Source organism: Rhinichthys klamathensis, unplaced genomic scaffold (assembly GCF_029890125.1).
Source record: "Rhinichthys klamathensis goyatoka isolate OS25496 unplaced genomic scaffold, OSU_Roscu_1.1 h1tg000020l_1, whole genome shotgun sequence".
In the NCBI taxonomy this organism is placed as follows: domain Eukaryota; kingdom Metazoa; phylum Chordata; class Actinopteri; order Cypriniformes; family Leuciscidae; genus Rhinichthys; species Rhinichthys klamathensis.
The window spans coordinates 1,588,391-1,604,997 of NW_026606571.1; the positions used below are offsets into that span (position 1 = coordinate 1,588,391).

Consider the following 16,607-nt stretch of genomic DNA (forward strand, 5'->3'; position numbering starts at 1 on the left):
ATAGTTTCCCGAGTGCTGAAGAATGGCAGTATTGTGCGTATCTGATTAGAATCTATTGCTGCAGAGGCGGTGCGAGAGGAAGCACGCAGTCATCTTATTTTGCACACACACACACACACACACACACTTCCAGGGAGCGATGGAAGCGTGCTGACTCAGATCTTTGAGACCACTGTCTTGTGGCGGGCTTTTGCAGTGATTCCCAGCCCTCTGGGAAGGGTCTGCACGATCTGTGTTAGCCTCCCTCACAAAAGCTGTACAGACACACTCAGGACAAAAGTCTCTAAGAGATCTATTTTCTTACAGGAGGGGGAAGTGATGCAAATTATATTCAACTCAATATTCAACTGAACTGCTGCTAGGCGACTTGTGTATTCTGTCAGTGTCTTGACTGTGTATTGAGCTCGGAGGTGAATCGACTCTCAGATATCCACTATACTGCCCTCTGCTACTGCAAATAAAACTGGGTGGGAGGGCACCATTTAAAGCTTGACTAGCGAACGAACGTTGCCGTTTCTGTTGTTACTTGTCAAATGTACGCATTCAAGCTCATAATGCATCTTAAACTGTAGGCTTAATGCATAAATAAGCTTGACATAATAGTCTCTTATTCCTCTTGTATGTTCTGTTTGTTACTGCATATGATGTGAAAATAAATGAAGGACCAGATGAATGAGGCTGTGGGACTGTATTGGTCACATTCCCCTGTGGTCTTTGTGGACTGAAGGGGTCAGTAAGGGTGGGCTACGTTAACTAGATATGAACTGGCTTTTGATATTGTATCTGCATCACCAATCAGCCAGTGCAAGTAAATACTTCTTAAATAAAATCAATGGAATCATCTACAGTTTGTTTGTTTATGTGAAAATACATTGCTATATACAATTTGATGAAGGCAACTGTTATCTATGATATCTCTAAAAATCCAATTTATGAATGTCAAACATACGCAGTGCTTTGAAACCCACTAGAACTTTATTTCTTGTGCAGGAGAAGGATGGAATGGGATGCTGCTTTATCGAGAGCTTGTGTTGAACTGGGTAAAGTACTGAACTTTGGGACGGTTTGTATACAGCTGCCTGTCCAGGTAGTGTTGGCTGAAAAACAAGAACAACAAAAAAAGTTTCTAAACATCCAAGAATGACTTTATTCTCTAATAGCCACGAGCATTATTATATCAAAAAAATGTAATTCGAATTTTCTTAGAATATACATCCACACAAAAAAAGTATTTATTATTAGGAACTTGCTTTCGGCGTTAGTGTCAAAATAAACTTGAAATTTTACTTTTGTAATGTAACGTACACTGCCGTTCAAAAGTCTGGGGTATGTTTTTTTTATTTTTTGAAAGAAGTCTCTTATGCTCACCAAACCTGCATTTATTTGATCAAACTGTAGAAATAATAAGCAATATAGTGAAATAATATTACAATTTAAAATAAATGTTTCCTATTTAATACTATTCATTGTATTTAAATTATAATATTTAAATAAAAATGGCATTGTATTTATTGTATAATTTATTTAAATTATATTTTTCAATGACACATAATCCTTCAGAAATCATTCTAAAATGCTAATTTGGTGCTCAAGAAACATTTCTTCTTCTTCTTATTATTATTATTAATGTTGACAACAGTTGTGTTTTTATGGAAACCATGATAGTTTTTCAGGATTATTTGATGAATAGAAAGTTCAAAAGAACAGCATTCATTTGAAATAATATTTTGTATCAATGTAAAAGTCTAAGAGAGTCTCTACTGTCACCTTTGATCAATTTAATGCATTCATATATCCAAGTCAAACAGAATATATTCAACAAGAAAAAATGCAGGATGGGACTTTTGATAGTCAAAAGTGACCCAATTATTGTCATTACAACATATTGGAATTATTTGACTATTACTGTAAATAATTTGTGGTCTAGCTGACATCAGCTAAAAATGAAAGGTTTTTGATTTAAAGAATACAAAAACACTGGAATAATGTACACAATTGAATTGTACACCTGGAACATTTTATGTTGACTTTACTACTCTTTTGTTTAATTCTGCTTGTGTCCTGCTGTGTTTTCTTTATGAATGTGGCACTCACTGCGCTCGCTGCTCTCGTGCCAGCTGTTGGTTGTATTTATCGAGCTGAGCTCTCCTCTCTCTCTGCAGCTCCTTGTCTCTTGTCTCCTCTCTCTCCTGCTGTCTGGCCTGCTCTGTCAGATGGTAATCCCAGGCCAGATCTCTCTGCCTCTCCATCTTTCTCAGTCTCTGGTGAAATTGGAAGGAGAGAAAAGAGGATTACTTTCATGATGATGTAGCACTTGTCTGAATTATTAGCAGTAATTTAGTAGATATTCTTTTTACTTTAGTTTTATAATAAAGATAAGATTTGAATTTCGTCAGAAGGATTAGGTATCGCTAAGGAGACAGCGGGTTGTCATGAAAAGTAACAGACAGACACAAGATTAGAAGTATAATTGGGTTCACTTTAAATAAAAAATAGAAAATTTGTCAAGTTAAAGAAAGTAAAATCACAAAATCACATAAACAATAGTCAAAACGATTGACTATGAAAATTCCCACCTCGAGTGCACTCTTGTCGGTGTTTTCATATATATACTCACATAGTCAGTTTAACACTCAGAAAGAAAATAGAAAATAACAAACAAGATGCAACAGAAAAGAGTATAATCTCTCTCTCTTGAGACCCTTAAGTGTCTCACGTAAAAGTTCCAATGTCTCTCAAATCTGGATTGTGGTTGACCCTCAAAAAAAAAGAAGAAAAATAGTTCTTAAAATCAAATTTGTGATCGAGTACGAGTAGCACTGGAAACTCAAGGAAAGGATATCGGCCTCCTCTCCACAACGTGATGTCTTCTCCCTTTCTAAAGACTGGGTTGGCTCGCCATCAAACACGGAATCTACAGGATGTCACAGAAGGTCGTGCAGTCATCACATCTCCACGATATCAAGAAGAAAGAAAAGAAAAGAAAACGGAAAAACGAAAGGAGAGAAAAAAAAAAACCTGGCCTGATCACAGACCAGTACATTCATTTAGTACATTTCAAAATAAGTTCCACATCAAAGATACAGAATAACATCTAATACACATTTACAATTACCATTTCTTCATGAAATAATATAATCACATTAATTTACCTCTGAATCAATAGCTCTCTTTCTAATACAGACACGTGGCCAACAATGGCGACGGTGAACTCTGAAATGAACAAATAATAACCATGCGGTTCACTATAACCGCTCAACTGAAGTAATCAGATAACCAGTAACATAAAGTACAAATATATTTTTTTCACAGAATTGATTAACTAATTATTTACCTTTGTGATCGATTTTTCTTTTGCTCTCACACAGGCGCAACTACAGGCGTGCGTGATCATAAAATGGCGTCGGTGAACTGCAATGTACAATGACCACGCGGTTTACTTCAGACATTTATGACTACTCGGATCAAAATACAATTTTAAGAGAAAATAACCAGTCCACAGCAACTAAGTTAAAGTTTAGTAGCAGTAATTCTATCGTATTATGAAGTAATACAGTCTTTTTATCATTAATTATATGATACTAACTCACCAAGTAGAATGTATTCCTCAATTCAGTCGGCTTCTTATTCAGAATGGATCAAACTAATTAATTCTCAAGCTTTCTCGTATTATTTCAAAGATTTTCAATCAAAGATGTATAAAAACGGATCACGACGATCAGATTGCGTCTGCTCTTCTCAATCAAGCTCGTCTCTTCTGTCATTGCGCATGCTCGTCGACACCCATGACTCAAATGACAAAGAGCTCTCATTGGTTGATCACTGAGCTTTTATCTAAAATGAGTTCGCAAATTTATTTATTATATATTATTCACTTTTTTCATCTCTTATCAACTTTTATTAAGGGAACAGATCACTAAATTGTGTTTAAATTAAATTAACTTTATTTAACCTGTGTTACATTCTCCCCTCCTAAATTCATGCAAGTCCCTTTGCATGTTCTGCTTGGCTGACTGGTGACCACACTGTGTAAACCATTAGGCAGCAAGGGAAGGACATTCAGATTTTCATCTCCACCAAGAGATTTAACAAAAGCCGAATTCAGACCTTGGAACAAAGATTGGACCACATATATTAATGGGTTTCCTGGCTGAAAATAAGTAAGTCGCTCTGGTTCTCCTCTCTGTCTAACAGAACGCCTCGGTAAGGTGTCTATCTCATCTTCTGATTGTTGTTCTGCTTTTACAGGAACATCTGAACTTTCAACAACACTGGTTACTTCAACTTCATCAACAGAACTACCCATTACAGCATCGACTTGGCCCTTATCAGGTAAGTTACTTTGTTCAAGGACACCGGGAACATTAAGAGGTAAGTGTTCACCAGGTGTATCGAAAGGTAAGTATTCATCAGGATTACCGACTGGTAAGGCTTCAATAAGTAAATTATTACTCTGGTCGCCCTGCAAAGTTTCGCCGGTTGAGAAAGTTTGTTCGGCTGAGGTATCAGCAGAATCAGCGCTCACGGTCTCTTTTTCCGCACAGATATCATGAACTGTAGAGAACCGTACTGTCTCTATATTTGGAGTACGACTGTACTCACAATACGAATTTCCTTCTTCAGGATCAGAGAGAGAAGTGTCATCAATTAACGGAACCTTAGGATTCTGTCGTGTTCGAGGTCTTGAGATGGATTTGTTTAGAGTGGGTGGTTCAACTTCGGGAGACGGTAAAAACCCACACGGGAGCAACAGATCTCTGTGAAGAGTACGCAGAGGACCGTCCTTTCTCTCTGGACGAACAGTATAAACTGGCAATTCAGCTGCCTGACTCACCACAACATACACCTCAGACTCCCACTTGTCTGCTAACTTGTGCTTCCCGCGTATCCTAACGTTCCTCACTAACACTCGATCACCAATCTCCAAAGAACAATGAGTTACGGATTTGTCAAACCTAGCTTTGTTTCTTTCTGCACTTTTTGACATACCACGTGACGCAAGCGAATAACTCTCTTTCAGATTGGTTTTTAGATGCTTGACATACTCGGAATGAGACTGTCGCAGACCATCTTGATACGGCAACCCAAAAGCAAGGTCGACGGGTAACCTGGGTTGACGTCCAAACATCAATTCGTAGGGAGTGAACCCAGTGACCTCATGTTTCGTGCAATTGTACGCATGAGCTAAAGGTTTTACAAAATCTCTCCAACGAACCTTGTCCTTTTCTTCTAAGGTACCCATCATACTGAGCAAGGTCCTATTGAAGCGTTCGACCGGATTTCCCCTGGGATGATAAGGGCTGGTTCGGGATTTTTTAACACCTGCCATTTCACAGAGCTCTTTAATGGTACGTGATTCAAAATCTCGGCCCTGGTCGCTATGAAGACGCTCGGGGAACCCATAATGCACAACAAAATTTTCCCAAAGACATTTTGCTACCGTCCTTGCCTTTTGGTTGGGTGTGGGGACTGCCACAGCATATTTGGTAAAGAAGTCAGTGATTACCAAGATGTCTCTCGTGTTACTCTTGTCCGGCTCTAATGAGAGAAAATCCATACAGACCAACTCTAAAGGTCTTGTGGCTTGGATATTAACCAGCGGTGCAGCTTTTTGAGGCAATGATTTCCTCCTCACACAACGACCGCATGTTCGGATCTTTTGTTCTACTTCCGCAGCCATCTTCGGCCAATAGAAACGAGACCTTACTAAATCTAGAGTTCTCTCTACCCCCATATGACCCATACTGTCATGCAAACTGCTCAATACAGAGGGCCTCAGTTTCTCAGGTAGCACGAGTTGGTAAGTAACTAATTCCTCTACTTGCCGCTTCCGATAAAGCACCCCATCTTTTAACTCAAGACGGTTCCACTCTCTTAGAAAGAAAGGAAGATCTGGGAGTTCCCTCCTGACTGTTGGCGGAGGCTTTTCTCCCGACTCTAAGAAAGACACTACTTCTCGAATGACTGGATCTGCCCTTTGCTCGTCACAGAGGTTCCCTGACAGGTAAGATACAACAGGTAACCCCTCTAAATCACCTTCTTGTGCGTAACTATCAGGTACTGCATCAGGGTGAAGTGCAAGAGACTCAACAAAAGCAGCACCAGACCCAACGTCCGTTGGCGGTCTGACCAGATGCTTCTCACATATCGCCTGAACTACGTCACTTGCGGTGTCACACGAATCTGCAGCTTCCGCGAGATGATTCTGCATAAACTGTTGAATTCGTTCGTACTCTTTTTGCGATTGAGGATTTTCAGGCAATTGTTCCTGCGGTCGCCTTGATAGACCATCAGCATCAGCATTTAACTTGCCTGCTCTGTACTGTAACTTAAATGAAAAAGTGGAAAGGGCAGCAAGCCACCTGTAGCTAGTCGCATCTAGTCTCGCCGTGGTTAGAACATACGTTAAAGGGTTACTGTCTGTAACGACGGTGAATTGGCTACCATACAAATAATCCCTAAACTTTTCAGTTACTGCCCATTTAAGGGCAAGAAACTCAAGCTTATGCGCCGGGTAATTGGACTCACTGCGGGATAACCCTCTACTTGCATATGCAATGACTCGCATCCTCCCTTCCTGTTCCTGATACAGGGCTGCTCCTAAACCCTTGGTGCTGGCATCTGTATGCAGGAAGTAGGTAAGTTTAGGGTTAGCAAAACCCAACACAGGCGCAGTAGTCAGGTTGTCGATAACAGACCGAAACGCTTCCTCACAAAGTGGGGTCCAACGGTCTCCGAACGAATCTTTAGGGTTATGGTATGAACCCTTACTCTCACTCCGTTTAACACTTTTCCTAGTCGGCGGATACCCTACGGTCAGATCGGTGAGTGGTTTCACAACCCTAGAGTAATCCTTAATAAAACGGCGATAATACCCCGAAAAGCCCAAAAACGACCTTAACTCCTTAAGGTTTTTGGGACTCGGCCAGGTTTTTAAGGCTTGTATTTTCTCCGGATCAGTCTCAACGCCGTGCTCAGACACAATGTGCCCTAAATAACGAACGGACGTCTGAAAGAACTTACATTTCTCAGGGGCGAGTTTTAGCCCATACTCTCTGAGCCGAGAAAGAACTTTTAACAGCCGTCTTTCATGCTCTTCCAAAGTTTCAGAAAATATGATTAGATCGTCAAGGAATACAAGTACTTCCCTGAGATTGATATCCTCCATACACTTCTCCATCAATCTCTGAAAAGTACTTGGGGCATTAGTGACCCCCTGAGGCATGCGATTAAACTCCCAAAACCCCAGGGGACAGACAAAGGCGGTTTTAGGTTTGTCTGCTTCTTCCACCTCTATCTGGTAATACCCAGATTTCAAGTCGAGTACCGAGAACCATTTTGATCCGGTTAAGGCGGAAAACGTCTCCTCGAGATTGGGTAATGCATATGCGTCTTTAACGGTTTGTAGGTTTAACTTCCTATAGTCTATGCACAACCGTACATCTCCGTTTTTCTTCCGCACTACTACGATAGGTGAAGAAAAGGACGACTCAGACTCTCGGATAACGTTACTCGCAAGAAGATCGCGCAGATGTTTGCGGACGGCTTCCAGATCTTGCGGATGGATCGGTCGCGCCCTATGTTTAAAGGGAGTTTCATCATTAAGTTGTATACGATGTTTCACTTTTTGTGTATGCCCAAAATCTAGATCGTGCTGACTGAAAACATCAGACATTTCTCTGAGTTTTTCTGAGATGCGGTCCCGCCATTCTTGTGGCATGGGGGACTCACCGAAATTCAAGGCGAAATTGGATCCCTGAGTAGGTAAGTGCTCACTAGCCGGGGAAACACTCGACTGAGGAAGCACGGACTCAACTGCATGCAGCTCTGCTATTATGCATCGTGGGGGAATGGTTATATCATGCTCTGTTTCGTTTTTTAGTACCACAGGCAACCAGACAGACTGACTACTAGAAGGGGTAAGTAAGCAGCGCTTCACAAACACACCACCAGGCAAGGAGGATTCAGACGGGTGTTCTACCACTACACGCTTATCTATCCCACCTGGTACTGCAACAGAACCCTTCACTACGACAGTTTGACCAGCGGACATGACCTCCGGTACGTTGCCTCTTAATCTCACATGACCCAGAACACCACTCGTGTTCTGCTTTCGCCTCGTTTCAAGGGTTTTCAAAACCACTCTATACCCAAATAGAGATGGCTGGTGCTTCTGGGATTCTGCTTGTAACTGCTGCTCATAAAGGATGTCAAGAGCGTTGGTACCTATTAAGATCAACGGCTGAGCGTGAGACTTCACATCTGGAACAACTAAAGCTACCGTGGCCACTTCAATAGTCACACCCAAAAACTCTTCAGGGAACGTGATGTCTACCTTTACGTAACCCTCGTACGGAACGGACAACCCATTTGCGCCTTCTACCTCTAATATATCGTCAAGAGGGTTAATCGGCTGCTCTGAGAGGTGTTGTTCATAAAAAGACTTAGGCACAGTCGTGACCTGGGATCCAGTGTCTAGTAGACAATGACATTTCTTACCAGCTATGCTGACTTCGGCAACACACCTAGCACCAACTAAGCCCTTAGGTAGGTTTGCATTCTGCTTCCTAGAAGTTTGGCATTTCTTGAAGACACGATTTACAATGGGACCATTTGACTTTAACTCAGTTCCTGTATGGCCCACGACAGGAACTGACTCTAGTTTAAATCAGAGCTAGTAGGGAGATTCTGTGACTCCCACTGTAACTGTTTCTCTCTTAACAGCCTACGTTTAGCGGCGACAAGCTCGGGATTTGGCTCAGAACTACAAGACGATGCGATGTGGCCATCCTCACCACACGTGAAACAGTACCACGGCCTAGGTCTATCAGTTGGTTTCTTGTTGACCGGAACTACACTCGCGGCAGCCCCTGACTTTCTTTGGTCAGGTGGTGCAGGCTTGTTGACAACCTCTCGCGACGGAGCTTTCTTTGGATGTTTTGATCGGACTGCAAGATTAGCTAACTGACTCTGAAGTTTGACAATCTGCTTCTTTAACTCGCGCGTTTCGGTTTCAAGAGAGCTCACTCTAGGACCTTCGTCTTGTTCTAATTCAGCAGAAACCCACGCTTTCTGAGAGTGCATAAACGCTCTCTGCTTAGAGGACCCAAGGTGTTGCTTCATTCGAGTTGCTTTCGCAGTATGTTTATCCTCCTCTGTACGAAGCATAAGCAGAAGCTGTGCAAAGGAAGGAGGATTGTTTCGCTTTTGCTCTAGTCGTAGTTCGGTGATTAAATCATTATCCCAGCAGCCCCTGCAAAACTGCTTCAGAAGGTGCCTATCTGCCTCTCCTGGGACGATACCATCTCTTTTGACAGTTGCATTTAAAGCTGACTGTAGCCTGTACAGATAAGTGGACGGCCTTTCACCCGCATCCTGCAACGTGTTCATGAATTTGGCTAATAATTCATCCCCATCCTCCACAGCCCCGAAAGCGGAGTCTAACAGCTGGAGGTAAGCGGAAGGAGGAGATTCAGGATTCAGATGCTTTATAACATCTGCCGCAGGTGGCAAAAGACTGTCTAGTATTCGCCTAGACGCATGCAAATCGGACAAAGAGGGATCTTTCAAAATGAATTCGACACTAGAACGCCAAATGTCGTAATCTACCTCGTTGCCAGGCCTGGGGCATTTTCCTGAAAATACTCTGAGCCTGGGCTGTACATGCCCTTGAGCAACCATTTCACTGCTCCGCACAACATGCTCAACTACTAGTTTTTGGACCTCGGGCGGGTTGAGAAATTTAGACGACGTGCGAAGGGTCGGCTCAATCAAATCGATAGGAGTAGGTTGTGACGCTACGTCATCTATCTGACTCGGTGGATTACGAATTGGGTTGAAGTTCCCATCAGGAGATGCCCAATATGGTTTCTCACAGGTGTTTTCACCAGTACTACCAGAAACAGCGGGCTCTGGTGGGAGGTCAGCACTCATTTGCGACAGCATTTCACTCAGTATAGACTCAAAGTTGTTTCCGCTCAGTTCCGCTATTTCTTTTAATCTGTCCAGGTAGGACTTTGTTATGCTACTACCCAGTTGCTGTGTAAACACACTGGCTAACGCTCTCACATGGCACTTAGCACCGGGTTCGCTTGACAGCTGGTGAGTATACGGCAATGTTGGTCCAAGTGATTGCATCGCTTTATTACTGTTGTACTCAACGATCACGTTTTGGTAGAACTCGGATTCTTTGTCGTCAATGCGCACGGTTTTGACAAACGACCCGTGTCGTTTCAGAGCATCAAACAATTCATCATCACTCGCAACGTCGGTTAAACCACTAACTATTACGGAGTTTGGGATAATAATCCCTTCAGCTTCAATAATCTCCATTATCGTCGCTTGCTTGAAAGCAAAAGGGATATAAAATGTGTAGCTGTTAGTTCTCAACAACAGCGCTGTCTCCTGGCTGGCTCGCCAAAGTTTATGTAGCACTTGTCTGAATTATTAGCAGTAATTTAGTAGATATTCTTTTTACTTTAGTTTTATAATAAAGATAAGATTTGAATTTCGTCAGAAGGATTAGGTATCGCTAAGGAGACAGCGGGTTGTCATGAAAAGTAACAGACAGACACAAGATTAGAAGTATAATTGGGTTCACTTTAAATAAAAAATAGAAAATTTGTCAAGTTAAAGAAAGTAAAATCACAAAATCACATAAACAATAGTCAAAACGATTGACTATGAAAATTCCCACCTCGAGTGCACTCTTGTCGGTGTTTTCATATATATACTCACATAGTCAGTTTAACACTCAGAAAGAAAATAGAAAATAACAAACAAGATGCAACAGAAAAGAGTATAATCTCTCTCTCTTGAGACCCTTAAGTGTCTCACGTAAAAGTTCCAATGTCTCTCAAATCTGGATTGTGGTTGACCCTCAAAAAAAAAGAAGAAAAATAGTTCTTAAAATCAAATTTGTGATCGAGTACGAGTAGCACTGGAAACTCAAGGAAAGGATATCGGCCTCCTCTCCACAACGTGATGTCTTCTCCCTTTCTAAAGACTGGGTTGGCTCGCCATCAAACACGGAATCTACAGGATGTCACAGAAGGTCGTGCAGTCATCACATCTCCACGATATCAAGAAGAAAGAAAAGAAAAGAAAACGGAAAAACGAAAGGAGAGAAAAAAAAAAACCTGGCCTGATCACAGACCAGTACATTCATTTAGTACATTTCAAAATAAGTTCCACATCAAAGATACAGAATAACATCTAATACACATTTACAATTACCATTTCTTCATGAAATAATATAATCACATTAATTTACCTCTGAATCAATAGCTCTCTTTCTAATACAGACACGTGGCCAACAATGGCGACGGTGAACTCTGAAATGAACAAATAATAACCATGCGGTTCACTATAACCGCTCAACTGAAGTAATCAGATAACCAGTAACATAAAGTACAAATATATTTTTTTCACAGAATTGATTAACTAATTATTTACCTTTGTGATCGATTTTTCTTTTGCTCTCACACAGGCGCAACTACAGGCGTGCGTGATCATAAAATGGCGTCGGTGAACTGCAATGTACAATGACCACGCGGTTTACTTCAGACATTTATGACTACTCGGATCAAAATACAATTTTAAGAGAAAATAACCAGTCCACAGCAACTAAGTTAAAGTTTAGTAGCAGTAATTCTATCGTATTATGAAGTAATACAGTCTTTTTATCATTAATTATATGATACTAACTCACCAAGTAGAATGTATTCCTCAATTCAGTCGGCTTCTTATTCAGAATGGATCAAACTAATTAATTCTCAAGCTTTCTCGTATTATTTCAAAGATTTTCAATCAAAGATGTATAAAAACGGATCACGACGATCAGATTGCGTCTGCTCTTCTCAATCAAGCTCGTCTCTTCTGTCATTGCGCATGCTCGTCGACACCCATGACTCAAATGACAAAGAGCTCTCATTGGTTGATCACTGAGCTTTTATCTAAAATGAGTTCGCAAATTTATTTATTATATATTATTCACTTTTTTCATCTCTTATCAACTTTTATTAAGGGAACAGATCACTAAATTGTGTTTAAATTAAATTAACTTTATTTAACCTGTGTTACATTGACTAAGAATGGATGCTCAAACGGCACACGTCAGTGCAGGATCTTAACCTCTTTCTCAAGGCACTGTTCCTCTCTCTTTCTGTGGATATCACTGATCTGCTGTGGGGTCATGCCCTTCCAGCGGTCGGTCAGGACTCGTGGACCCTCTGCAGATGATTCTGTTATTCTCTTCGCAGCCTCTGGTCGTTCTGTCAGGAGGTCAGAGGTCACTGTGTACCGTAGCTCTGCCAGATCCTCTCCCTCTCTCCTCAGTCTCTCTTGTCGCTCCCTCTCCATTCTCTCCTCCGCCTGCAAGGGGAGGTCAGATGTTACCTTGACCTTTCACCTCATAGATCTATGGTGCCTTTGTGGGTTTTCGAAATGAAAATTCTGTCAAGATTTACTCACACACATGTAATTTCAAACCTGTGTTTGCACATATTGAACTCAATTACACCTAAAGGCACTGATTCTGTGTCATTTAACCTTTTTTTTTCCCCTTTTTGGAGCTTTACACTCACTATATGCATATGTAGTATTTTATAAAATGGCAGTATGAACATTCTTCAATACATCTCCTGTTCCACAGAAGAAAGTAAGTAATGCGCTGTGTCCGAAATCTCATACTGTCTGAGTAGGTACTACATTTGAATTTGAATTTACTTCGCTAGTGTTAAAAAAGTACAATCTAACATGAATGCGGGTAAAATGACTGAAATTCACTGCCATTCATAAATCCTCTCCCGTGGCCTCATGGGATAGTAAAGTGTCCATCAATTGCACACTTCAGAATCTCGGTGGAAGTAGTAGAACTGGGACTTTCCGCTTAATATTTTTAGAATAACATGTATGTTGGCGTACTGTTTTTTTTTTTTTTGTCTGTAATATAATAGGGAAGTATTTGATTTCGAATGCAGCGATGGTTTCAAACGTCATGAGGGTGAGAAAATAAAGACTGAATTTTCTTTTTTGAGTAAAATAAATTAATTTAGACTGATAACTGTCACATGGTTTTTTTTGTCTTTTTTCCCCATCACATATTTTGGTAATCATTATAAGTTAGGTATCATTTGAAAGATTAAACACTCAAATTCATCCTGTGCAAACCGTGTTTGAAACTGGACTTTTTGTTACAACAGAAATGGTACTTTAAAACCTTTTAGTGGGCTCAAAATTTAGTGGCTTTGATTTTCTAACAATGTTAAGTCCAAATAATTTAGTAAAATATACATTTTGTATAAAATATTTTTTTTTTTATTCAGTATATTTGCTTACAGTAAACTTAAACGGTTACAGTTTATTTAAGGTGCACTTGTTATAGTGTGATTATATCAAATAACTACTAAATGATATGAATTAACAACATGTACTTATAATTAAAGGGATAGTTCACCAAAAAAAAAAAATTTCTGTCATAATTTACTCACCCTCAAGTTGTTCCAAACATGTATGAATTTCTTTGTTGTTTCTGAACACAAAGGAAGAATGTTTGTAACCAAACACCATTGACTTCCATACTATTTTTTCCCCCATACTATGGAAGTCAATAGTGCCAACTTGAGGGTGAGTAAATGATGACAAAATTTTGGGGTGAACTATCCCTTTAAGGTTAGGGTTTGGTTTAGTGTTAGTTGCTTGTAATTATTCACAATGTACTGTTATTACTATAGTAAGTAAATGTGAGATGTGTATGTTACTAGAATGTTTTCATTTAGTAAAAAAATAAAAAAATCTGCTGAGTGTATTCATAATTACAACCATTTATAGTTTAGATCTATGCTCAAAATGGGGATCACAGTTAATAGGTGAATGTTACTACCGGTAACCTAATGAAAATAAACACAAATGATTGTCTTCATTAGTTTAGTGGTGAGGTAATACCTGATCTTGATTGTAACGACTGAGTTCAATGCGAGCCACTCTTTTGCACTCCTCCTCCAGGGCATTCAGCTGCACTGCCCTGAGGTCTTTTTCCACCAACTCCCTGTCGGTTAGCAGCTCTGCACGCACAAACACAGATACAAACTCAGTCCACAGTGAAATATACATACAATACCGTCCTTTCTATTTTAACATTACAGGGCTAAAGGGGATATAATATTATCTGTTTACCTCTGTTTTTCTTTTCCCTTTCTTGTTTCTCTCTCTCCTCCTTTTGAGCTCTCAGGTTTCTCTCGTTCATCTCCATCTCAGCTCTCTTCTTTTCATTCTCATTAATCCCTTCTCCCTGACCGAATGTGCATAAACATATTTATAGAATGTGAATAGTGGTGTCCTGCAGTGTGACATGATATATTTCAGATAAAACATTTTTTTTCTATTATAAAATTAAGTTTTTTAAACTGTTTTAAATGAGAGTATACATTGAATATTAGAACTTTCTTTTGTCACACCAAAGGACTATTTAAATGAGCTACAAAAAGCTAACAGGTGCATACAAATGAAAACCTAAAATACATGCATAAGTTTACAAATAAATATTTCCCTTACACATTCAAAATCAAATATAAATTATAACCTTAGATGCTGATGGAAAAGTTCAAGGTCATGTCATTTGTTGATGTATCAGTCTCCTATAAACACTTACAGTCGTTGCTTACCAAAAACACTTGCATACTGGCGGGTCCCAGTGCTGAGTCTGAGACAGAAATACAGGCATCTGGCGCCTCCTGTCGGTCATAATTGATATCTGCATCACGACTGTCCTCAGCACGTTGATGTATAGCTCGAAACTGTACCATGTCCTGAGCCAGCTCTCTTCGCAACTCATCATCCTCTTTTTTCTGTTGCAGTGCCGTTTCATCCAGGGATAAGCGCAACAGATCTAAATAATAAAGAACAGATCATTTTTTTGTATCTGACGGGGTCGCCCATAGAGGGCGCTGGGGCGCCGACCTGCCTGCCTGTTTTTATATATATGTAATCTCTCATTTTGAAAAATAATCTGTGTTTATTGCATGCTAATAATGGTTTTACTTTAGGATGTGTTTAGAACTCTCCAGAATTATATTTGCATTCACTTTCAACGTCGTTACGTTTATCATGTTGGTGTCATGGTTGGTGTGTAGTAGTAGCCAGTTTGGGGGCTCTGAAAATATCGCCCGTAGTACCAAGATTAGTGCAGTGCACCTGCTGCACCACGGGACATTTACCTGAGAGGAGTGCGATAGTCGTGGGAGTTGAGCTAGCCCCAAATTCAGTTAAATCTCTACACCTGGCTGTATGATGTATCTGTATGCCTTCGAAAGAAGAACATTCTCAGACAAACTCATTGTAAAAGAACTCGGACCAGACAAGCCAGAAGTGACTATAACCCAACAGGCGCTAAAAAAAAAAGGAGATAAATGTGTGTGTGTGATTGTAGCTTGGTGTCTGTTACAGTTACAAGAGTTTAACCCTTGTTTAAGTTCAAGGCCTCGTCTTTTTGGATATATATATATATATTTATTTTATTATTATTATTTCAAAATGTGCTTATAACCCATATATTTTAAATGTATTGTTTGCTTTAAATTAAATTTAGAATTAATGTGCAATTTCAGATCAATTTATTTGTTTTCCTTAAAATTAACACTAACTTTATTCTCATCTGAATTATAAATAATTTATTTATAAAATAATACTACCATTAAAAAACACATTTGATTTTCTTTTTTAATCAATGTAGAATATGTAACTTAGACCATTGGCATTGACTGGTTTGAGTTATTTTACTGGTATAGGCGAGGGACAAGGCTTAAAAATGCACCAGAATACAATATCTACGAAATGCAAAGTTTCTTCACCTAAAAACAGCCCCACCTAGAATATTTTTCACCAGCCGCCACTGGTTGATCCATTGTGGGAAAATGGAAGCAGGAGAAGCACTCTAGGAGAACAGTTTAAATATACAAAAAATAGTTGCTAAATACTTAAACTTTCAGTTTTGGAGCCTGTTTTGGAACGGTACAGAAGTAGCAGCTAACGTTAGTGAGAGACAAACAACCTGCACAAGTTGTGTCTCACCATGAGCCATGTCTCGCTGCTTCTCCATCTCCAGTCGATCTCGTTTGTCGTCCTGCTGTTTGTGGAGCGCGCGCAGGTCCACGCCGATCACGCGGCTCCTGCTGTTGAATATTCGGCTCTTGCGCTCAGCCTCTGCGGCCCGACGCCGCTCCACCGCCCGCTGCTCTGACTCATCCACCGGTAAATCAACCTTGTACATGTTCTGTCGTGTACAAGCACAATTTTAGATTCAAAATCAAACTTCATTATTTTTATCATTTCATTTTATCATGAATAGATAGAGATGAAACCATAAAACTTTACGGGTTAATGTTGGGTTCGATGAACGGCAGTGTGTGTCGGCTCTCCTGTTGTGTTTGAAGCGCAGTTTGGCGTTGTCATGGTAACTGCTGCACACGGTCTATGGCGCGCCTACAGTAATGGGATATGTTTGAAAGACATATATTATTCATGTTAATTTATTTTTCCAATTCAGGGTTATTACTTAACTAAACTAAAACCATAAAAAAGTTATTTAACTGTAATAAAACAGTAAAGAA

At 40.0% G+C, this 16,607-nt stretch overlaps 1 protein-coding gene across 1 annotated transcript; it reads right to left on the bottom strand.

Moving 5' to 3' along the window:
• Positions 1 to 196: 196 nt before the first annotated feature.
• On the bottom strand, positions 197 to 16,446 carry ribc1 (RIB43A domain with coiled-coils 1). Its single transcript, XM_056239414.1, has 8 exons — positions 16,372 to 16,446; positions 16,069 to 16,270; positions 14,664 to 14,887; positions 14,176 to 14,290; positions 13,945 to 14,063; positions 12,133 to 12,372; positions 2,095 to 2,261; positions 197 to 1,097 (listed from the first exon to the last, which is right to left on the bottom strand). The coding sequence occupies exons 2-8, from the start codon at positions 16,265 to 16,267 to the stop codon at positions 1,016 to 1,018; spliced, it is 1,146 nt and encodes a 381-aa protein (XP_056095389.1). The 5' UTR covers positions 16,268 to 16,270; positions 16,372 to 16,446; the 3' UTR covers positions 197 to 1,015.
• Positions 16,447 to 16,607: the final 161 nt, after the last annotated feature.